The sequence below is a fragment of the Abramis brama genome (genome assembly GCF_963993115.1).
Source record: "Abramis brama genome assembly, chromosome: 5".
Taxonomy (NCBI): Eukaryota; Metazoa; Chordata; class Actinopteri; order Cypriniformes; family Leuciscidae; genus Abramis; species Abramis brama.
Window position 1 is genome coordinate 3587309 of NC_139967.1, and position 24936 is coordinate 3612244.

At 36.8% G+C, this 24936-nt stretch overlaps 2 protein-coding genes and 1 long non-coding RNA gene across 3 annotated transcripts; 2 read left to right on the forward strand and 1 right to left on the reverse strand.

Moving 5' to 3' along the window:
• The first annotated feature begins 64 nt into the window (after positions 1 to 64).
• Positions 65 to 9753, forward strand: prdx4 (peroxiredoxin 4). The gene is made up of 7 exons (XM_084114016.1): positions 65 to 335; positions 879 to 996; positions 2003 to 2119; positions 2488 to 2610; positions 8109 to 8239; positions 9505 to 9539; positions 9646 to 9753. Exons 1-7 carry the CDS (start codon positions 128 to 130, stop codon positions 9694 to 9696), a joined length of 783 nt encoding a protein of 260 aa, XP_083970142.1. The 5' UTR covers positions 65 to 127; the 3' UTR covers positions 9697 to 9753.
• Positions 9754 to 15696: 5943 nt separating this feature from the next.
• LOC311082386 lies at positions 15697 to 17391 on the reverse strand. Its single transcript, XR_014606126.1, has 2 exons — positions 17251 to 17391; positions 15697 to 15726 (listed from the first exon to the last, which is right to left on the reverse strand). It is a non-coding gene; the product is annotated as an uncharacterized lncRNA (long non-coding RNA).
• On the forward strand, positions 17282 to 22605 carry sat1a.1 (spermidine/spermine N1-acetyltransferase 1a, duplicate 1). Its single transcript, XM_084113182.1, has 6 exons — positions 17282 to 17421; positions 17813 to 17864; positions 18149 to 18232; positions 20431 to 20532; positions 20616 to 20656; positions 21670 to 22605. Exons 1-6 carry the CDS (start codon positions 17356 to 17358, stop codon positions 21838 to 21840), a joined length of 516 nt encoding a protein of 171 aa, XP_083969308.1. The 5' UTR covers positions 17282 to 17355; the 3' UTR covers positions 21841 to 22605.
• The last annotated feature ends 2331 nt before the right edge of the window (positions 22606 to 24936 follow it).

Genomic DNA, 24936 nt, shown 5'->3' on the forward strand with positions numbered 1-24936 from the left:
TCATATTCATCACGTGAGACCCGCTCAATAGAATGCGGATGCAGTCGATCCGTTTATCATACAGATCAGGGACAATAGAGGAATAATAATCAAACTGAGAGAGACGTGCTTCCTGCAAGACGTAGCAATGGATGTCCGTCACTACTTTAAAACACCCAGAGAATGGCTCGGCGTGGCGTGCACACTACTATTAATCACTGAATCGGTTGTGTGTGACGGTGCAAACGGGAGGAAGGAGCAGGAGTGTTATAATTATGCCGGTGGACACGTTTATCCCGGAGAGGCTTTCCGCGCTCCCGTCTCTGATCATTCCTTGCACCTGAGCAAAGCCAAAAGTGTGTTTAGCGTATTTATGCATTTTAAAAGCACATGCATTCTCAATGTATAAGTTTAAATGAAAAAATTGAGCTTACGGATTTTTCTTAATCTATTAACGTTAATTGTAAACCAATGTTATTTTGCATGCATCTCTAACAGCTGTCAATATTTACTTATTAGCCTGTTAGCATTTTCTCTTTGATAAATATATGGAGTGATTTCAAATGAACGTCTATTTGATTGCTATATAACTTATTTTGAGAGAATGAAAGTTGCATAAATTCAATATTATGTCTGCATGAAAGTTCACATCAGCGTTTGAGTTATTAATATGTGCGCTTTTTGTTTGTGCAGATCGGGTCTTTCTAACTCGGTTTGTGTTTTTTGATCAATCTTTTAAGGACACGTCATGGTTTAAGACTTGGATCCAAGACTATTTTTTCAGCATGCATTAAGAAGACTGTTGAAGCTCTTAAAGAGACAGTCGTTCATACATGCATATACACAAGCTGAAAGATCTGCATTAATAATGTACTAAACTTTCTGTGTTTCTCTTCTAGTTTCAAAACCAGCTCCGCACTGGGAAGGAACAGCTGTGATCAATGGAGAGTTTAAGGAGCTGAAACTGTCAGATTACAAAGGAAAATACCTGGTTTTCTTCTTCTACCCTCTGGACTTGTGAGCATGCTTTGCCTACATCATTTACACTACCTGTCAAAAACTGGGAATCATTAAAAAACATTTAAAATAAGTCTCTGCTGCTCACCAAGGCTGCATTTATTGATCAAAATTTCAATTAAAACTGTAATTTTGTGAAATATTAGTACAATTTAAAATGACTATTTTCTATGTGAATATCTGTTAAAATGTAATTTATTCCTGTGATCAAAGCTGAATTTTCAGCATCATTACTCCAGTCTTCAGTGTCACATGATCCTTCAGAAATCATTCTAATATATGATGATTTGATGCCTAATAATTTTGTGGAAAACAAAATTCATTTTCTTTCGGGATTCTTTGAAAAGAACAGCATTTAATTTAAACTAGAAATCTTTTGCAATATTGTAAATGCGCACATGTCTTTGTGACTTTTGGTCAATTTAATGCATTCTTGCTGAATAAAAGCATTGATTAATCTTTTTTTTTTTTTTTTAAACCTTCTTACCCCCTAAACTTTTAAATGGTGTTGTATCACGGTTTCCACAAAACTGTTTTCCAGCCAAAACTGTCCAACATTGATAATAATCAAATCATTTTTTTGGAGCAGTAAATCATCATATTAGAATGATTTCTGAAGGATCATGTGACACTGAAGACTGGAGTAATGATGCTGAAAATTCAGCTTTGATCACAGGATATAAATTACATTTTACAATATATATGTTACCGGCAAAGTGTGTAATCCGGTAATGTATAGAATTAGGTAATGTATTTTGCCAAAAAACCATCAGGCATTCTATACAATACCAGGATTTCACACTTTGCCGGTAACATATACACACCGATTTGAAAGCGTAATAATGTTTTGCAATATAACTGTTTTACTGTATTTTTGACTAAATAAATGCAGCCTTGGTGATCAGAAGAAACTTTCAAAAATATAATTACTCCAATCCAGACTCTTTGCCTGGTGGATTTCTCATGAATCTGATCACACAGACACTGTTGTATTATTGATCCACAGCACGTTTGTGTGTCCTACTGAGATCATCGCCTTCAGTGATCGCGTGCACGAGTTTCAGGACATCAACGCAGAGGTGGTCGCTTGTTCGGTGGACTCGCAGTTTACTCACCTGGCCTGGTTAGGACACACACACACACACACTCTGGGTCCCAAAAATGAAAATTCCATGATTTACTCACCCTGAAGCCATCCTAGGTGTATATGACATTCTTCTTTCAGACGAATACAATCGGAGTTATATAAAAAAAAATGTCCTGGCTCTTCCAAGCTTTATAATGGGAGTGAATAGGCACTATTTTTTTGAAGTCCATACAAGTGCATCATATCCATCATAAAAGTGTCCCAAACGGCTCAGGGGGTTAATAAAGGTAAATCATGGGCTAATTTTCATTTTTGGGTGAACTATCCCTTTAAGATGATAGAATAGTGTATATGAAATGTTATATAAGTGAGGACTCATTGCAGCATTTTCTTTTCTTTTTCAGGATCAACACACCCAGGAAGCAAGGAGGTCTCGGACCAATGAAAATCCCTCTCCTTTCTGACCTCAGCCACCAGATATCCAAGGACTATGGAGTCTTTCTTGAGGATCAGGGACACACACTCAGGTACTAATAACAATAATAATAATAATAATAATTTGTATTTATATAGTGCCTTTCCAACACCCAAGGTCGCTTTTCAAAGATAGGTTAAGGAACAGAACCAAATAAACATCAAAGCACAATACACATCCCATGGGCAAAAATTAATATACAGAAGTCGCTTACAAAGTTAGGTTAAAGGGATAGTTCACCCAAAAATGAAGATTCTGTCAGTAATTACTCTCCGTCATGTTGTTCAACCCCGTAAGACCTTCGTTCATCTTCGGAACGCAAATTAAGATATTTCTGATTAAATCTGAGAGCTGTTACTGACAGCATTTTAATTTTTGGGTGAACTAACCCTTTAAAGATACAAACAAAGAGGGATTCAAACGAGTAACACATCCATAACCAGGTACAATTTACAGACTGAGAGCTGGAGAGTAATATTCAGAGAAAAAAATGTGTTTTTGAAGGAGAAAAGGGTGGATGCTTGACGGATGTTTTGAGGAAGAGCATTTCACAACCTGGGAGCCACAACACTGAAAGACCTTGCTCTCATATTCACCAGACTAAACTCAGGGGTGACGAACAATCCCACACTAGGAGAGCGTAAGGCTGAGGGAAGTCAGATAAGTGTGTAGGACCAAGGCTATGGAGAGCTGTGTAAGTGAGGATTAGTACCTTTGAAGCTTATAAGCCAATGAAGGTGATGTGCTCATTCTTTCTTGTGTGAGTGATCAAGCGGGCTGCGGAGTTTAAAGGAGACATATCATGCTTTTAAATTGTTCCTTTTTACATATAAATCATACATTTGTAGTCTATATAAAGCGGAACTGCAATGCTTGGGTCTGAATTCCTCATTATTATAGCTCCACAGGCCCTTTTCTACCCCTTTTCTGATGTGCGTCTGAGAGCAACTCGTTTGGTCTCTTTAAATACAATTGAGACACTTCATACCCCGCCCACACTCGGTTCAACTCCACCCCGTTCGGCCATTTTTGTAGTCTGATAGCAGAGATACGATTATCTAGCGGCACAGAAACTTTTTATTCACACGTTATTAACAAAATGTCAACAACGGAAGACTTGTCCAGCCAGCCTTACATGTTCGAGCCAGAGTCGGAGCAGGAGCGAGATGAAAATGAAGACAACGAACCTGCAGAACAACGTCTTCATATGGATGTATCGCAATGGTGTGTTACTGTATTTACACATGAAACTTTGGTCTTCCGACCTTTTACCACCGTGTCGATTTATTTTGATTAATATGTGCGAGGGAGAGAGAGCAAGACAGCGTCTAGTTTGGAGACGGTGAAGTCTTGTTTACACTTTCGCCTGGCTCTGAAGAGAGAGAGTGAGCGCGCGCGCGACCGGGTCTCTCTCTCTGCTCGTTCTTTCAGTTAAACATGCGCCCTGTCACGCGCGACAGTTCATCTACATTAGACGGTGTAATGAAGCGTGTGGGTTACTACATCCAACAACCGAACATTTTAACTTACCCTCTCGTAACTTCTGCATCCTTTAGCTTGGACTACAAAATTGCAGCGAGAAATAAAAATGGCGGATTGCTCGAAGTGTTGGGCCGGAAGTCAATGTCCTTATTTGGCAGTTCCGCTGCAAATACTGTGACGTAATAGTTCAAAAAACGTCATAGTGAACAGAAAAATCGGAACAGGTTGAAAAATATGACCAAAACAGAATATAAAGATATCAACGAAGCACCTGAAGAGAATAATTTCATATTTTCTGTACTTCTAAACACTCCAAAACACAACAAAATGCATTTAAGGGCTAAAAAAGTGCATTTGGCATGATATGTCCCCTTTAACATATTGTAATTAATTAGGCCAGTAGCATAACATTAACATTAAGTGACATGACATCTGACGCACCTGTGATTGCACCTGCACTGATTATTGGCACATCCGGTCTTCATTGGCATGTGTCAGTGGATAGTGTCACGGCCAGCTCGTTTCCGACCGCAACATAAACAGGTTTACACGTACAAACAAACGGTTTGCATTGCAAGCTTTTTTATTTGGAACAAAAATGATCTGTTACAGAAATATAACACAATGTCTAGGGATTTAAATAAACAAGAGAAAATAATAGTCCAATGGGGTAAGAAATGTTGGTGAATAATAGACGAACTAAAATAGAACAAATTGAAGCAAACGACTTCTCTGGAGAACTACGTTCCACCAGAGGAAGTAACGTTGGGTAAATCAATGCATTTATACTCTCCACCCTTCAATTATCCAATTAACAGTAGGTGCATTTCCATTACAGATTTGCGCAAAACTTTTGCTATTTTTTTTTCTTTCTTCTAAATGTCGACAAAAAACTATTGCGAAATGATGGCGTTTCCATTAACCGATGCTATGCGACTAAAACTTATATTTTTTTAATAATAATGGCCATTGCACTGGCCATTATTATTAATTGAAGGAGATGTATGTGTGTTTTCCAAGCATTAATGGTAAGGAACGACCCTTATTATACTTGTGAGCGGCACATGTGAGGAGTTTCTGGGTGTTTCTCCCTCATTTCTGCTTCAAGGTCTTGATTGTGGCATTTATTTGAGGTTTAGAATCCAGTATTCCTGTAATTATTTTGTCTTTTATGAATTTAATAAAGAACTCTGTCTCGTATTCTGTCCAAACACACCGCGTCATCTACGTCAGGTGACCTGTAAATGCACAAAAGCTGTTTCCAGTGCAGTTTTGCGAAATATTTATTTTTCGAATTGCCTGAAAAACCTCCTCATGTGAGCGTTAAAACTTTTTTGCGATAAATGGGAGTTTTTGCGAAATTGACGTGTTTCCATTGGACGTATTTTCAATTTTCAATTTCAATTTGCGCAATTTGAAGGGTAATGGAAACGCAGCTAGTGACGTCACAGTCGGATGTTATACTGTCACCATTGTCAGTGACTGACAGATTAATCGAGCAGCTTTACTGACGTAAGTGTGACACAAAATCCTATTTAATAGCCTAATTTTGTGATATTTAAAATATCAATTAAACGCATTAAAGTCAGTAATATTTTTCAAATGTGTTATTTGTGTCTGTATTTGATTGGCATGTGCCACTGAATGTTTTGTAATACCAGTGCTACTTCATATTTAAATAAATATAAAGTAGTACAGGGGCCGGTTTCACAAAGCTATTTTAGACCGGTCTATAGTGTTAGACAAGTCTAAAATTTGCTCATAGACTAGTTTAATGCAAGTTAGACTGTTTCACAAAAATAAAGACTGACTTAATTTAGACCAAAAAAAATAGACACCTTATCCCCAGGCTAACTTAGGCCTAAGACTCTGTTACCTTGGCAACCAGCAGTAACAATCAGTTACAAACTGCCAAAAGAAAAGGGAAAATGGCTCATAATTTAAACATTTCTTCCAGTTATTACATTCCCAAGTAAAATGTCCTTGTAACTGTTAGGGCCGTTACATAGTCAACGCGAGCAACGATCGACGCGCTCCCTTTCATAGTCTGAGCAGTGGACGCAAGCGTCACGGCACGGGCGATGCGTGAAATGCAATACACCGCTCACGCAACTGGGGGTAGTAGAGTCATAGTGGAGTCATAGCTCTGAATATTTCGCTATTTTCTATTTCGCTTCAAACGCTCGCTTTATACGCGCGTCCTATTCGCCTTGGACGCGCGAATGGATTCAAAATGTTCAAGCGTCGAACTAGACGCGAATTTGACGCTCTATTCGCGTTTGGTGTGAATGCTGCAACAGGCTGCGATGTCAAGATTGCAATGCTGAAGTGTGTGTGTGTGTCAGAGAGAGAGAGAGGCACGGGCGCGATCGAACAGTGGAAACATAAAAACATACGCCGTCATTTATACTCCTCCAACAAACACATATTTTCCGCTGGGGTAAACTGCACTGAGCGGTTGAATGCGCCGCTTACTCGATCCGCCATGTTTTTTGTTTTGAAAAGTGTCTTATTTTACCCAGAATGCATTGCAGTGTAGTCCTACTTAAGATAGTCAGAGTCTTAAGTGCTTTGTGCAACGGTCTGATCAACGGTCTGATTTAGATGTCTATCTGAAGTCTGACTATCTACTATATCTAAGCCATAGTCAAAGTCTATCTTTGTGAAACCGGCCCCTGGTATTACAAAACATTCAGTAATTGTTTATCTTGCAAAGTCACAAACTGCCCATTCTAGGAAAGACACAAAATAAATCTCTCATGGGTCACTATGAATAATGCATTAACAGTCGCGTCCGTTACTGTAAACCTTTATTTTTGCGTGATGCTGCACGGACGCACGCCAGTAGGTGTCCGTATGAGTGAGTGTAACACTGGCCAGCACAAGATTCGCATCTGTGGCTTTCATCAGCGTTCCCACGGGTCCTTGAAATCTGAAAAAATAATTTTCAAGGCCTTGGAAAGTTTTGTTAAATAAACACACATAGATACAGGCCCTTGACAGTGCTTGCATTTATTTTGTGCAAGAAGTTTTCTGAAAAAAAATTAATATATTCCCTCCGGTCGGATGAAAGTGTTATTTCGCCAACACTTCGTGGCCTATGCACACTAGCTTGCTTGATTTACGTTAGTTACACGCCTTTACGCGTTACGTTAAGTGTTTCCCGCGTGAGGTACTTTGTGTTGTACGTTGCCATGACTACTACGATGGTCCCTCAACGTTTGTTATTGAACACCACAAATGTTTCCCACATTAAATCCTTGAAGTTGAGGGTATTGGACCTGGAAAGTCCTTGAAAGGTTCTTGAATTTGAAGTTAACCAAGGTGTGGGAACCCTGTTTAATATATCAAGTCCTTACAAAAAGTGTTAAAAAAAAAAATCAATTATTAAAATAATTTGTTAGGCTACGTATCTGAAAAGGATTACATACTGAGCTACTAGCAATCTTCTTTATTGTACAAGTGCAAAAACATAAAGTAGCACTGGTATCACAAAACATTCAGTGGCACATGCCAATCAAATACAGACACAAATAACACATTTGAAAAATATTACTGACTTTAATGCCGTTTAATTGATATTTAAAATATCACAAAATTAGGCTATTTATATAGGATTTTGTGTCTCAATTATGTCAGTAAAGCTGCTTGATTAATCAATCAGTCACTACTGGAGGTGTCACAACACAGGGCGACATGTTCCTCGACTCGGTGTCAGTCAGTGTCAGTGTGTCACGATAATATCAGTGACTACATATCTATACAGATAGCGATAACGTCACTATCCACTGACACATGCCAATAAAGACCGGGTGTGCCAATAAGCATAGTGACGTGCCATTGGCTTCTGTGTGTCAGATGTCATGTCACTTAATGTTAATACCACCTCTCACATGTAAAGAAAAACATAGATTTTTTTCAAAAAGAGAGTTCAGTATCGTGATATATATCGAATCATGACATGACGGTATATTTACACCCCTAAAAATCATAGATGTTCAGTGAAAAAAATCAGAACTGTTTTAAAGCATGTATTGCGATATGTTTTTATTCCCTGCTGTCTTCTAGAGGTCTGTTCATCATCGATGATAAAGGTGTCCTCAGGCAGATCACCATGAACGATCTCCCAGTGGGCCGCTCGGTGGACGAGACCCTCAGACTGGTGCAGGCCTTCCAGTACACGGACAAACACGGAGAAGGTACGGCATTTACTCACACTTTCACATCTGCCACTGCCTTCTTTTTAAACCCCTAGTTTTATCTGAGAGACATATTGTTTTAGACTTTAATCAGTTTTAATCTGAATGATAGATTATAACTGTGATAATCAATGTTTAATCTCTTTCAATCCTTACAATATTATAATGCAAATACAGAGTTTGAGATGGATTGTTTTAACTTCAAAACGGTAGAAAATGGGTTTTCATATTGCTTTACAAGAGTTGTTATTGTTAACAAACCATTAAAAATACAGTAGTTTTCAATTATTGAAATACAGCTTAAATGTAATGAAATACAAATATTAGATGAAAAACTTGTAAAACTTAGATTAGAAATGTTGCTGTGGCAATTAAATAAGTTTAAATAGCACTGAAATTACTAAAAATAAATAAATTATAGACGTATAGAACTATTTAAATATAATAATAGAAACAAAAATGACTAAAACACAACAAAATAACTAAAATTAAAATTAAAATCTCGACTAGAAATATAAGAATAAAAGCAAATTCAAAATATGAATAAATACTATAACAATAGATAAGTAATACTAAAATAAAACTGGTTCAGGAGTGTGATCAGATGAGGTGAATTATTATTATTATTATTATATATTAAATAATTATTATAATATTAAATAACATCTGGAGTATCTTCATATTTATTTCTAGTAATTGTGCTATGGAAGGCAATGACCAAAAAAATGTAAATTCAGCTCAGAAATGGGTGATTTGAGAGATTTAATTCAGAATTAAAGTAAACGCTTAACCAGAGAAATCAGTTTTTTTTAATTAAAAAAAATATATTTACATGATTAAATAAAGTGTTTAAAATTATTTTATTTTTTTACATTTTAAATTACTTTTCCATGAAAAATTGTATATGATGATATGCCAAAATGTTGAAATGAAGATCCAGCACTATTTTCTCATGCCGAAGTCCATTATCTCTAAATCATATTTTATTTAATTGATATGGTTTAAATTCTCTTGACAGAATAATTTTATCAAGTCAACCGTAAATCCATTTGAGAGTTTTTATCTAAAGCAAATTTTTTGTTGTTCTTTTATAGTTTTTTTTACTTAATACTCGCCATTAAAATATCCAGGGAAGCTGGCATGGCTTTAAAACATTGTAATATAAATAGCTTATGTCATACTTGAATAAGTATAAGAGCATGCACTGACATAAATGTAAGAGTTTTGTTTGTGGTGTTTCTGACTCTCTGTGTGTCTGATATCAGTGTGTCCGGCTGGATGGAAGCCTGGCAGTGATACGGTAAGATTTGACCTCGATTTCAGTGTGTGTGTGTGTGTGAGCTTGTGTACTGTATGTGTGTTTCTCTGCAAATATATACAGTGTCTCTGTGTCTCTCTCCACACAGATCATCCCAGACCCCGCTGGCAAACTCAAGTACTTTGATAAACTCAAATGAGGTTAATGTTTCACTGGAGGTTTCCAAAGTGCAGAATAAAAGGAGAGTTTTGATAAACATGTAGTGTGTTCTGTCTTTTGCAATATGTGTCTGAATGTTCATATGCCTGGAAAATAACTGGTTTCTCATGTCATAGAAATGAATGGAATATTAGCCATAAACAGTAGAAATTCAATTTCAATTGAGAAAATTCTACCGCTTTCAAAGACAGTTTTTAGGTAAAACTTCACAAAAGGGTCTCATTTGTTGACATTATTTAATACATTAACTAACATAAAACTTTGTTAATGTTGGTTAATAAATGTTAATGTTCATGTGCATTAACTAATGTTAACAGATACAATTTTGGATCTTGAAAATATTAGCAAATGGTAAGATTAACATGAACTAAGATTAATAAATGCCAAAAGAAGTATTATTAGTTCGTTAACTAATGAACCTTTTGAATTTTGTGTTATCTGAGATATTTGTATTAGGGTTATTATAATTAACTAAAAATAAAACCATAAAGTGTGCTACTTGGAAGGAAAAAAAAAATATATATATATATACAGCTAATTGCCAAGGAAGCATTTTTCATTCAGTTTAACTTGATGTACTAAAATATCTGAGTATTTAAAATAAAACAAAATGACAAAAACTCAACAAAATTACTAAAACCTAACTAAAATTTAAAATGATATATAAAAACTAACTCAAACTACTACTAAAAACTATAATAGTGAAATAATGATAAAAAAAAAATGCTGCTTTGTATAATGGTTTAAATCCATTCACTCCACAGGTTAGTGTCTGAAATGCAAATAAATAAATAAAATGTTGTTTTAAATCGTTAGCCGTGGAAACTCTCTCTGGTCAAAGGTGTGGGAGCCCTGATAGAAACGCATGTATTGATCGATGTGTCTGACACTAGAGGGGGATATGGTGCAGTTTTTGAAGCACACAACCATCAATCCTGTCATTAGTTTTTCTGAAATGAAAGTAAATCAACAGTGATGCTTTGCTGCTGCTGTAATTGTAATACAGACTGAATTATTAGAGCTAAATGACTCTGAATAGGAAACATTTGATTATTTTTTAAGAGGTCATGACATGGATTTTTGTATTATTTTATATATGTTCCTTGAGGTTCACTTATAATGTAGTAATTGTATAATATTGCATATGTATATATATGCATGCAGATATTTTTTTCTTCAACCTTCTTTCTGACCCTCAGTTTGAAATGATCAGTTTTTAACTCTTTCTCCGCCCTTGACGGAATTTTATGGCTTAGCCTGTTTTCACTGTTAGACAGGGTGTGCTATTACACATCTTCTGAAAAACACAGGTGAAGAAGAAGCAGAATCAAGCGATATCATATGCAAACAGATGCATAATGTAAAATTTTGCGATTATCAAAACTGAATGAAATGTCGAGCAACAGGACAGTGAAGCTTTGGGGGTGTTGATGGACTCGATCTACTCAATCTGTGCGTTGATCATCGTTCCGAATCCCATCCAGACTCGGTCTCTGACAAAAATGCAAAATGAAGTTAGAATAAAACATGTTTTGGCGGTGGCTGAAAACGAGTTTGGGCACGGCTCCTTTAAGACTTCTTAAACCCTATTCGGACGGGATTAACTTTACAAGGGTTGATGGAGTAGCCTAATGTCATTAATGGCCAATTCGCACGGGGTAAGAGATCTCAGTAAAACTTGCAGATGTGGGAGGGGTGTGGCTGTCGTTATGTGCATATTACGCATAGACTGTAAAAAATAGGATATTACGTTGCTTCCTGATATCACGTGCGCATATAGCACATATAACACATATAGCCTAACCTATATTTATATACACTCACCTAAAGGATTATTGGGAACACCATACAAATACTGTGTTTGACCCCCTTTCGCCTTCAGAACTGCCTTAATTCTACGTGGCATTGAACAAGGTGCTGAAAGCATTCTTTAGAAATGTTGGCCCATATTGATAGGATAGCATCTTGCAGTTGATGGAGATTTGTGGGATGCACATCCAGGGCACGAAGCTCCCGTTCCACCACATCCCAAAGATGCTCTATTGGGTTGAGATCTGGTGACTGTGGGGGCCATTTTAGTACAGTGAACTCATTGTCATGTTCAAGAAACCAATTTGAAATGATTCGAGCTTTGTGACATGGTGCATTATCCTGCTGGAAGTAGCCATCAGAGGATGGGTACATGGTGGTCATAAAGGGATGGACATGGTCAGAAACAATGCTCAGGTAGGCCGTGGCATTTAAACGATGCCCAATTGGCACTAAGGGGCCTAAAGTGTGCCAAGAAAACATCCCCCACACCATTACACCACCACCACCAGCCTGCACAGTGGTAACAAGGCATGATGGATCCATGTTCTCATTCTGTTTACGCCAAATTCTGACTCTACCATCTGAATGTCTCAACAGAAATCGAGACTCATCAGACCAGGCAACATTTTTCCAGTCTTCAACTGTCCAATTTTGGTGAGCTTGTGCAAATTGTAGCCTCTTTTTCCTAATTGTAGTGGAGATGAGTGGTACCCGGTGGGGTCTTCTGCTGTTGTAGCCCATCCGCCTCAAGGTTGTGCGTGTTGTGGCTTCACAAATGCTTTGCTGCATACCTCGGTTGTAACGAGTGGTTATTTCAGTCAAAGTTGCTCTTCTATCAGTTTGAATCAGTCGGCCCATTCTCCTCTGACCTCTAGCATCAACAAGGCATTTTCGCCCACAGGGCTGCCGCATACTGGATGTTTTTCCCTTTTCACACCATTCTTTGTAAACCCTAGAAATGGTTGTGCGTGAAAATCCCAGTAACTGAGCAGATTGTGAAATACTCAGACCGGCCCGTCTGGCACCAACAACCATGCCACGCTCAAAATTGCTTAAATCACCTTTCTTTCCCATTCTGACATTCAGTTTGGAGTTCAGGAGATTGTCTTGACCAGGACCACACCCCTAAATGCATTGAAGCAACTGCCATGTGATTGGTTGATTAGATAATTGCATTAATGAGAAATTGAACAGGTGTTCCTAATAAATAATCCTTTAGGTGAGTGTATAAAACAGTTATGTCCGGCCGAACGATGTATTAATTAACTTCATATTGGATCATGTTGGTAAAAGGCACTTATCTGACGCTGAAAGAAGTTTCGTGCCTCTAACAAGTGCTGTCGATCTTCTCTCTGATCTGAATGGTGTGTGTGAAACACTTGAGTTTTGCCACAGACTCGTCCCAGCATCTAGAACGCAACTGATGCTTTTTCAAGCGTCTCCATACTAAGAAAAACCGCGGAAAACTACTTTTAAACAGGAAATTAAGAAATATTTACGTAGGCTACATATTTACAGCGGGTCTACTCGCACAGGATTAGTATTACCTAAGGTCATTTTTCCGGACCTTTTTACTGAAGGTAAAAGTCGCCGTATAATCTTTACTGACATTGGTCGTGATGATCACTGAGATGCACATTCAGACGGGACTAAAATCACAGAGATTACTTTACCCCACCTCTCCATGTTAACTAGTCCCTCCCGTCCGAATAGGGCTTTAGTAATCGCCACTGTTATGATTGGCTCATTGCAGAAGAAACATTACAAATGCCACTCACTATTCCAGGAGTGAAACATTATCCATATAAAACAGAGGCGCAAACAAACTATTCGCCGATGTCATATGCAAATAAATGTAGGCCTACCTGTGTGACATCATAGATCCTGCAATATCCAAACAAGCCGTTTTTGGAGCTTGATTAAACAAATGCCTTGTTTATGGAGGACGTTTTAAGCTATGAATCTTGCAGGATGTTTTAATGGTATAAATACCTCTTACTCTCACAAGATCAAGGCCAGTTTGATTTCTCATGTTATGACCCCTTTAAGGAAAGGCCTCTATTAGTGAAACATGCGCATGCGCAGTAATGTCACACTGTTAAAGACTAGATAAGGCTGTCATTGACCCCGTCCCAGACAGATGCTAAGGCTAAAGTGCAAACATAACTGCCAGACAATAAAGTTATGTTAAATCTTTACGTTAAGCGCATGCAGTTTTGCTGCAATTTCAGTATTATGAACTCTTTAATAGAACTGAACTTGTGCTTTAGAATAGATTATTATTTTATTATTATCTGTGATGTATATATTTGGGTTTCCATGGTCAGAAAATCTGGAATTTTCAGGAAGTTGCAAAGGCCAATCAGATAAAATCAAAAGTCATAAAAGTCATGGATATTTCTATAATGTATATAATTTTTTCCGGTGTGATCGAGTAGACATTGTAGTGAACACATTTTGTGCAGTAAATTGAATATTTAAAGTTATAAAGTGTTTAAAAAACTTCCTCCATTAAGCACAAATGACTATTTAAGTCATGGATATTCATGCAGGAACCCTCTAATGCTTATAATGTAGGGGAAATAAACTATAGCTGGTGTCTTGCAGTGTTTGAATGGCATTTCAGACCCTCTTGCATTCATGGACGAGACGTACTGCTGAATTTGTATCCAAATAGTCTTTTGTTTTTGCAGCACAATTTATATATATGATAATACTCCATTATGAATGTCAAAATAGCCAGAACAAATAGAGCAGTTTCTTTGTAATACGATGGCTGTGGAGAATTGCTCCCAGACCTGATTTTACTTCAGACTGTGTTTTGGTTTATGCAGCAAAGGTCAATCACATGTTTGGGTCAAAGGTGTAATGCGAAAAGTTTTCCACGAAAAATACTGGCAGTGTCATGTGTCAGGAACAATGGAAGAATCAGCATATGAAGTTACTCAGTGCAGGAAATTCTGCTGTAATATTAGTCGTTAAATGCATTAATATGTCATCCAGTTGCATGTGCAAACATTTTTCCGTCGTCACACCCGTTTATTTTTAAGATCTTTTTGCGTAAAGCGTATCAGAAAGAATTCTCCAGAAACACTTCCTGATAATCAGCATGAACTGTGACTGAAGATGATGTTAATAATAAAAAAGAAAAAACAGAGAAATGTTTTTCTGTAGCAAACCAACTGTCAGTCGGGTTGTGTTGAAAACACACAAGAGCAAATCATGGCAAAATACAAAGACAAACTCACGGCAAAACACTCCACCAACCTCCTCATGCACATTAAATTTATTAAAACCCTGATTTATTAAAACTTTGCATATATAAAATCATGTGCAAACCTGACTTAACGCACACTGATCTATTTATAGTGTTTTTAATAGGATATAAGTGGGTTTTTATAAGCTTTTGCAGATTTCCCTCAACCATCATTTATATTCATGATGTGCTTTTGGTTATAAATATAAATCATGATGTTTAAACCTATTTTGTTTTGTGAATTTTTGAAAAAAATAAAAATAAATTATGCACTGACTTTATAGGTTTTGAATTTAATTTGTATTACTTTTATTGACTGATATTTGACTTTGTGATCTGACTATCCACTTGTTGATTAGCAAAAGTGTTAATTATTTATTGCTGATTTTAAGTAAATATTATGTAAAATAAGTGTTTATTTTAATGCACATTTTATTTTTCTGACATTATTAGTGTATTATTATGGATATACTGACCAGTCTGCTCTCTAGATATGGCTTGACAATTCATTTTTACATATAGGCCTATCTGCAATAAATAATATAATTGTCAAATATGAAATGTCTGGCTGTATGTGCAATTGTAATTAAATTAAATTAGTGCAATTTTTTAGATTGCACAAACAAATTAATTGGTACACTTTATTAGGTTAACCAGGATTGTTATGTATTACATGACCTGTATAAATATATTGATTGCATGTTCATAAACTGGAGATTATCTTTCCAGACTTGTAAACATTAACCCATGTTGCTTTGAGTGAACAAACAAGCCCCAGTTTTCAGGAAGAACCCGTTTATGTTACACTGGGAGTGGCCTGAAAGTTTCCGCCCCCTTTGAGCATCAATAAAAGGAGGAACCGTCCCGACTGTGAGCACAACTGAAACATCACCAGAACAGCCTCTGGATGCCTTTCCAAGCGAGAGAGAGACGATCTCTGACCTGTAGCCAGGGACGGACTGACAATCTGTGCATTCTGGAAAAGTCCAGAACGGCCGTCCAACCGAGGGCCGTCGGCACAAAAAAAAAAGTCTAATAAAGCAATATGAACAGCCAACAGCAGGGGCACTAATACGATCACTTATGATACGTGTAAAAAACAACAACTGAGGAAGAAGAGTCGGCCTACAGCCACCGACAGAAAGTTAGTTTTATAAGGCTGCACTTTTAAATTTGCTTACATTATATTTGAATAGTTAAGTTAAGGTATAGCAGTGGTCTCCAACGTGGTGCATATGAGTTGCCCACTAAACACACTCTATAAATAGCCCCAACTTGCTGTCGGGGTTCCAGACTTCGAATAAATGGTAGCCTATCATTTTGCGACCTTTTCAACTAAACGTTTCGTTGAACTTTTGCCTTTACAAAATTACCCAACTCTCTTTGATTATACTCTGTCATTTGCGTTGCGTATGAGAAACATCAAATGGCAAACACTCAAAAAGCTTGTTTGATCTGAGCAGCGCAGAGCATTATCAGCTCGGCCCAAAAACAGCGATCGCGGCCAAAGCTGATCTCGATCACGCGAACATTATTACACAGAGCTGCGCGATCCACTGAGAAGCATTTCAATTCAGTGCAGAATTATCTTATCTCTATTATAAACCCACAAATGACTATGTGATTTAAGCTTGTAAAAAGCCAGATGAAACAGCGCTGATTCTCAACATATTGACGCAAAAAACAGGCGAAACATTGTTCCGAAAACAAACCAGTTAGAAGACATTTCACTCCACAACTTATGAATTAACTGTAAAACAATGCTGTTATATTAATATAGTCATGTATAAATGTATTAAATGTAATGCAGTAATGTTTTGTTTAGAAGTTATGGCAGTTTATTTATTTATTTATTCATTTATATTTATACTTTGATAACACATACAATAGGTTTATAGAAAATCAACAAAAAAATCAATAAATATTTTCATAATTTTCCAGGAATTTTTTTTTTAAACACTTGTAAGTCTGAACCAGAATATCAAGATATTTTATTATTTCTCATATGATGGTGAAAAGTAAAAAAGCTTCACCATGTTATATGTATAATAAATATTTGAGTATAACAAATAAAAATCCCTTCTAGAATATTTTATCCCTTGAGGTAGCCCTCGCACACAAAAAGGTTGGAGACCCCTGGTATATAGTAACTAGGCTATATGTTTTATAATTACAAGTTTGTGTAATTTGGGGTTTCTGTAGCCTGCAGTGACATTTCATTATTTGTATTTTATGGCATTGTACATTTTTTGTCTTTATTTGAAGGCTGAGGCTTCATTAATAAACACAACCCCAATTATCATCATTGGTTTTGAGATGTTACTTGCTGTCTGATAGGCTACAGTATTGTGGCATATAGTATCAGGACATCCTCGCTAGTGTCTGTCGCACAGGGGCGAATGGCCGGATGATGGGCCTATTTGGGAGAAAGTCCAGGGCTGTTTTTTAGCCCCAGTCCGTCCCTGCCTGTAGCTGAGGGTAACCCTCTGAGAAGCGGATGAAGAAACAAATCTTACTTCTTTTCACATACAGAGGACTAGTGAGCAAAGGAAAAAAGAGTAAAAGAAGAAAATGGCCAATTTTATATTACGGAAAGCCGAGCCCAACGACGTGTCTGACATACTGCGACTCATAAAGGTGATAAACTCAGTTTTAAACCCGACTAATGCTGTGTTAATACAAGATACTGATGATAAAGATGTGTTTGTGAGCTCAAATGTGATGTTGAGATCTGAAGAGTTTCAGTACTATAGTTAATAGTGCTGGCAAATCGATTAATCGCGATTAACCGCATCTAACAAAAGTTTGCAAATATAATATGTGTGTGTGTGTGTGTGTATATATATATATATATATATATATATATATATATATATATATATATATATATATATATGTGTGTATATATATGTATATATACATAAACTTTTATGTTAGATGTGATTAATCACGATTAATCGATTTGACAGCACTAGTTAGTAATCATAATTTCATAATTTTTAACCTGAATATGTATATTTTGTATTAGGAACTGGCAAAATTTGAGGAAATGGAAGATCAAGTTATTCTCACTGAAAAAGGTAAGTACACTGACTGTCAGAAGTCTGGAATAATTAAGATTTTTTAAATGTTTTTGGAAAATGTCTCTTCTGCTCACCAAGGCTGCATTTATTTAATGAAAATACAGTAAAGAATGTAATATGGTATTTCACATTTTTACTGTATTTTTGTTCAGAAGTGAGCTGAAGAGACTTCTTTTTAAAGCTTTTTATCATTCCAGCTTTTGAACGGCAGTGTAAATGCAATAACTTTCAGAGTTTGCAGCTTCTGTTACGGTCTTGTAATTGCTGTTTTGCTCCTGTAGATCTCCTGGAGGACGGTTTCGGAGATCATCCCTTCTATCACTGTATAGTGGCTGAAGTGCCTAAACAGCACCAGAGCGCCGACGGTAAACAACTCTGAGTTTCAATGCACTATATGTTGTGTTGTTCTGCTTTTTTTGTTTCCCCTCCCCCCAAATCAGGTTGAAGTGAGCACACCAGGAGTGTGTTAAACTCCCACGGACGCTCGGGTTACCAAATGGGTTTCTGTGCATAATGACGCAAAACAGTGTTTGGTAACACTTTGCATTGCAGTGCCCATGTTGCGTATTAGTTCACCCAAAAAATGAGATTTTAGGAACATTATAATTATGCACACTCCAAAAAAATTATTTTCGTACTCAATATTCCAGTGCAAAACTACTAATTATCTAAACATTCTTAAATTACTAAAGAAATTAAGTCTTATTTTTTTCTTGAAGAAGTGAGTTTATGCTTAAAACAAGAAAAAATATAGGGTGAGAACAATAAACTAATTCAAATAGAACACAAGTTTATTTTTTCTGACCTTATTGGCAGATATTTGTTCTTGTCACTTAATTTTGCTAATTTTTTTCAGAAAGAAGTCAATTTGCTTCTCATATGCATCTTGATTTAAGAATGTTTAGATATTTGAACTGGAAAACGAGTCAAAAATACATAATTTTTTGTAGTGCAATAACTTAAATTTGGGTCTATTTCTACCGTTTGACTTGGATTATACTACATGTATAGTTCATAAAAGTTGAAAAGAGTTGCATGTAAAATTTGGTTTAGAATGACATGAGGGTGAGTAAATAATGCCAGAGTTTCTTGTTTGGGTGAACTCGCCTATTAATTGAAGCAACACTGTAACATGAGCACTGGAATGTAAAGTGTCTTTTTTGTGCATCTGAACATTCAACACAGAGAATTTCAGTTGTTTGACATTTGCCAAGAACGCTTATCCAATCCCCCTCTGTAATTTATTGTCTTCAGGCTACAGTCTCTTGCTTCGCCATGTACATTGCCCGTGGCGTGTACATGGATGGGCGGGGAGGTAACTGAAAGATCGGTTACAATAGTGTAACATATACAATAAACCAGAGGTAAGGCCCACAACAGCTGGGACGTCACCAGCCTTACACACACAACAATATGCCCAAAACTAACAACTTTCTTACAGATGGATCATATGGATTTGTTACCATACTCACAACTAGGGATGGGAATTGCAAGGAATGATCGATTCCATTAATGAATCTTTTAGTAATTCCGAGGAGGAACTAATGGACAAATGTTTGGGAAACGATTCTAATTGCCATGATATTTTATTTTATAACTATATTCCATCTACATCTGTGAACGTCATGAAAGTCTTTCTAGCGTGTTTTGATTCCCAACCCTTCTCTGCTGCACTGCAAAAAAGATATATTTTCTTAATCAGTATTTTTGTCTTGTTTTTCTGGTATAAATATCTTAACATTCTTAAATTAAGATTGTTTACTTGAGAAGCAAAATGGCTTAAGATATTAACATTCAGTACTCTTTCAGAAGATGCGTAATAGCGCCCCCTATCGTATAACAGGGAAAACATGGATTGCCGGAAGATTCTGTCAATGGCGGGGAAATATTTAAGCATAAACGTACTAAATTTTGATACATTTTTCAGAAAACAAGAAGTTATAACATTTAGCTTCTCAAGTAAATCTATCTTGATTTAAGGGTACGTTTACACGACAATGATGGCCTAAAATGGAAAAGCTTTTCCTTTGTGTTTTTCGCTTAGAATCCGCACAGATCCGCAAAATGGCTAAAAGCGCTGTATTATTCATGCCAGGCCAGTAGATGGCGAAGTCACTTTGTAAAGAAACATTACGCGCCTATAGACTGAACACTTAATACACATGCACAAATTTACGCTTTTGTAGTTTAACCGTGACAATAACGGTATCGGTTTCAAAAACTTGCGTTTTCAGGCCCACAAAACGCTGTTGTTTATATATATATAAACAAAAAATACTAATGAAAAAGATTTTTTGCAGTGTGGTATAAATGTTCAAATCAACACAATAAAAGTGGAAAGAAAAAGTGAAATGACAGATTAATCAAAAAATTGACACCTGGGATGACGTGACTGTGGTGTATGTGAGGGTTGTGATGCCAATAATCCCACCCGAAATTAATTTCAGCAAATCGCTGAAATCGCTCGTCTCCGTGTAAAATCCGTCTTATCTGTGATTTTGAAGTTGCTGCAAAATGCATTCTCTTGCTGCAAACAATAGAGTGATTGAACCTTTTTTTCCAGGTCATGTGATCGTTGGCTTTGCCATGTATTATTTCACCTATGACCCCTGGATTGGAAAACTGCTCTACTTGGAGGACTTCTACGTCATGAAGGAGTATCGGGGTATGAATGTGAACGTATGCATTTGTGAAATCAAACTGTCAGATTTATGAGATGTAACACACTTTTCCTTCTGCTCAAATTAGGCTTTGGGATCGGTTCTGAAATCCTGAAGAAACTGAGTGAGGTAATTTCCTTTATAACACCTAAAGATCAACCGCATCTATTTCTATGAGCTGTTCCTGAATGTTCTTAGAGCACATAGTTATCCTTGCGAAACAAGTGCGCTTAATTGTGCACTAATCTTACAAGTGTAATTTTTTTAATTGTTCTTGAAGATAATATAATTTAAATGAAATAAAGGGCCACTTAAGTGTACTTAAAGAGAGTACACCCTTTTAGAAGTGCACTTTGCAATAGTTTTACATTTAAGTACATTTTAATTCATTACGTTTTAATAATCTATTGTTGTGCTTAAAAGAAGTGCACTTGATTTGATGTGTTGACTAACACACTGAAGCACATGTAAAGTAAAACTATAATTTTAACTGTAGTGTGTTATTTGATATTATTTCATTACATTACGTCATTACAAATGTGAAATTGCAAATGAGTTTATGCAAGTTTCGATCAAATTAAAGTATATTTTAGTTTACCATAAATGTTAGTCATTACATTTTAACAATATTTCAAAAACAGTAGAAATAATTATTATGAAATCGCATATTAAGATGTGCTTACGTAGGTCAAAAAAAGCACTTAAGTTCAACTAATTGCATTAAATATACATTTAAACTAGTGTTGTCAAATCGATTAATCGCGATTAATCACATCTAACATAACTTCACTAAAATGTACTTTAGTGTTATTTTGATTGAAACCTACATAAACTAATTTGCAATTTCACATTTGTAATGACGATGTTGAAATAATATCAAATAACACACTACAAACTTTTATGTTAGATGTGATTATCTAACATAAGCACTCAGCGTGCAATTGTGTCTGAAGACATTACATTCAGTTTTCTTTTTCCGTAAAAGTATACTAAGTGTAATTCTTCTCCACAAGTGTACCAAAGCTCAAAGTCTACAATAATTATACCCAGGTTAATGGTCTAACATTATACAGCCTCTCCAATCTTCCTCATGGCAGTATATCTTGTACTAAATCAGTGTTCCCAATCATGGTTTCCTGCAGACGGCGGTCAGGACTCGGTGTAGTAGTATGCACTTCATCGTGGCGGAGTGGAACAAGCCCTCCATCGACTTCTACAAGCGGCGCGGGGCGTCAGATCTCTCTCTGGAGGAAGGGTGGAGGCTCTTCAAGATCGACAAGCAGAACCTCCTCAAGATGACCAGCGAGGAGTGAACCGGATGAAGTGTTGTTTCTGTTTAGTCTATAGGTGCGTCCCAAATCAAGTACTTGTGCACTATTCATTCATTTTGTGGAATAAATAGTGTGAGTTGTTCGCACTATTCTAAAAAGAAAAAGTGGATCATGCACTTATTTAACCGAAAAAACAAAGTGTTTTAAACATTGGACACTTCATGCACTCGACTGTCGCAGCTTTAATTACGTAGCGGAGGGGGAGGAGCTATCAGACTCCGATGTTGAAAGACAAAATACATTATAAGTTCATACACTACACCGTTGAGTGCATAATGCATAAGTACATAGTGTATAGTGCGTCATTTGGGACACAGCTAGAGATTGACCCTGTGGTGGACAAACCTTCAAGTTCAAATGGCATTTTGAAGCATTCAGGGTGTGATTTTACATCCAAAACCTCTGACTCTTACCCATAATTCTATATGGAATTATATACCCATCATTCTATACGCCCTCTTTATTTGTGTTTTTTGTATGACAAGTATAAAAAGGCTAACAAAAGCTCTATCTTTAGATGTGTAATTCCCCTCAAAATACACACATTTTTTAAAAGATGACTGAGATTATATTCTTGTTTTGACGTAAAGAGATACATGATTATTTTTCCTTTTGTGATTTAATAATTCATGCATCAGGGACTTACAATGCAATGTAATGATGTTTATATAGACATGTCGTATTTACTTCTTTGTATACTTCATCTTAAATTATACTAAGGGGAATAAATAAAAAAGTTTCTCTTTATTCACCACATCTTTTTTTTTTAAAGTCCCCATGAAATCAAAATTGACCATACTTACTTTATTTGCCTAAATTGATCGTTTTGTGGTGAACAATTCATCCATGCAAGTCAATCCACACAAAAAAATTTTTTGGCTTCGTAATCTTTAATCAAAATCTGAAAATGCCCCTCCCCTCTGCGTTGGAGGACCTTCCCTGATGACGTAGGTTTGAGGACTTGGGTTGGGAAACGCTTAACCACTCCCCTCAAACCGTTAGTCTGCTATGAGCGAGAGATGGAAAGGAGGAGCGCTAGAGTAAAACCCTGCCCTCTGTTCAATATTCCGTTTCACTGGGAAACACGTCACAACACTGGAGAAAAGTCGTTTGCAACTTCCGGTTCACGGGGACTTTAAATGTTATATATATGAGATCTAATGCTTCCCCATTTTATACTTTGAAACTCTACAATTCCATCCCAAAAGATTAAGGCACAGACACTACAGGCAAAACCATTGTTTTGTTTTTGTTTTTTCATGCACTAGTGAATTTTAAGATTTTGTCTATTCTGCTTCATTACGATATCTTGTTTCAGGCTAGTGGAAAGAAATCAGCCAACACATTTAAGTACTTATTGTTCTTTATCTGTACATTTCAATTAGAATCCATATCTTTAAAGGCTGTGAGTTTGAGTCAGAAATCTCCACTTCTGCAGCTTTACACATGCCAAACTTTGCGGTTTTATTCCTATCTATATTCAAAAGTTTATAGATAGGAAGGACTCCAGACAAGCTGACTATAGCGGAGAAGGATAGATAACAGGCGTGGTAGCTGAGAGTGAGCCAAAAAAAGATAGAAGAGAGCTAAAGCAGGAAAAGTCTAGAACATGTGAGTTAAATTAGCTGGCACTTTTAGACCGGTGGACTCTGTGATCTCTGTGAACAGATGACGTATGAACACGTTTCAAAACTGTCTGACACGTCTAGTCAAGTCACCTTTATTTCAATAGCGCAATACAGATTGTTAGCTTTGCAGTAATAACAGAAAAATGATTTAATGATGCAAACAGAGATAATTTCGGCAGCTCTAAAAGAAAATAATGTTATTCAGCTGAAGTCGGTTCAGTGATGATTCAGTTCCTTTGTAAATATCATCAATTATGAAATGAGTTTCAATTCGGCTCTGCTGAACAACAGTGATGCCGTCATCCAGCTCAGTTCAGTTCTCATGTAATAGTGTCAGTGCAGTCAAAACAATAATATTATTGAATATTAAAGGGGTGGTATAATGCCCTTTTCACAAGATGTAAAATAAGTCTCTGATGTCCCCAGAGTGTGTGTGTGAAGTTTTAGCTCAAAATACCCCACAGATATTTTTATATAGCATGTTAAAATTGTCTCTTTTTGAGGGTGAGCAAAAACGCACCGTTTTGTGTCTGTTCCTTTAAATGCAAATGAGCTGCTGCTCCCGGCACAGGGGGCGGAGCTACAACAGCTTGTGTCAATGTCAATTCTAGGGTTGGTGATGTCACTAACCCAGGAGGAATGTTGTGTAGTCTCTACCAGCCGTTTGTTGTAGTCCTTAAAAAACAATTTCTTTAAAAGCAAATATCTCCCTTTGCTTTGAACTTTGAGCGTCGTAACTTTGCAGATGTTGTTTATGCTCAAACAGCAACATTACACACTAACTAAAGTTAGAAAAGTGAAATCATAATCAACCACCCCTTTAAGTGTCCGTCGCCTAGACAGTGGCAAGGAACCCAAACTCATTCAGGTGACAGAAATGGAGAAAAAAACCTTGGGTCGGGAGGCCAGTTCTCCTCTGCACGAACAAACATAGTGAGATTATGATTCAGGCAGCATCACAAGTCAGAATTGTGGATCGGTATCATTTAAATATTTCATCCAGTTCCCTTTGCTTGAAGATGCATTCATCACGCCACTATGGAGACAAAGCTGGTCATAGGGTCTGTGCTGAGGACTTGTCTGGTTTTTGCGGTCTGAGGATCTGTGCTGATGTCTGTCGTGTCGATGAGGTCTTCACGGGGGATTGTTCTAGTAGACACGATCTCTGCTGACATTCAGGGCTGAGTTGTGGTCGTGTCCAGGTGCAGGTCCACCATCTGATCTCGATACGGCCCGGCGGACTGACTGAGGTAAACCTCGGGATAAACAGAAAGACTAATATTAGCATAGATGCCATTCTTCTTGCAATGTAACAAGTACATCAGGTGTTATAGGAAGTGTTCCCGGTTCCGGTTGACCTAATTTATGCAGCCTTTAACAGATATGAATTATAGAAATGTGATAATGTGTTATGTGTATGCCAGGTTACAGAGATGTGTTTTTAGTTCAG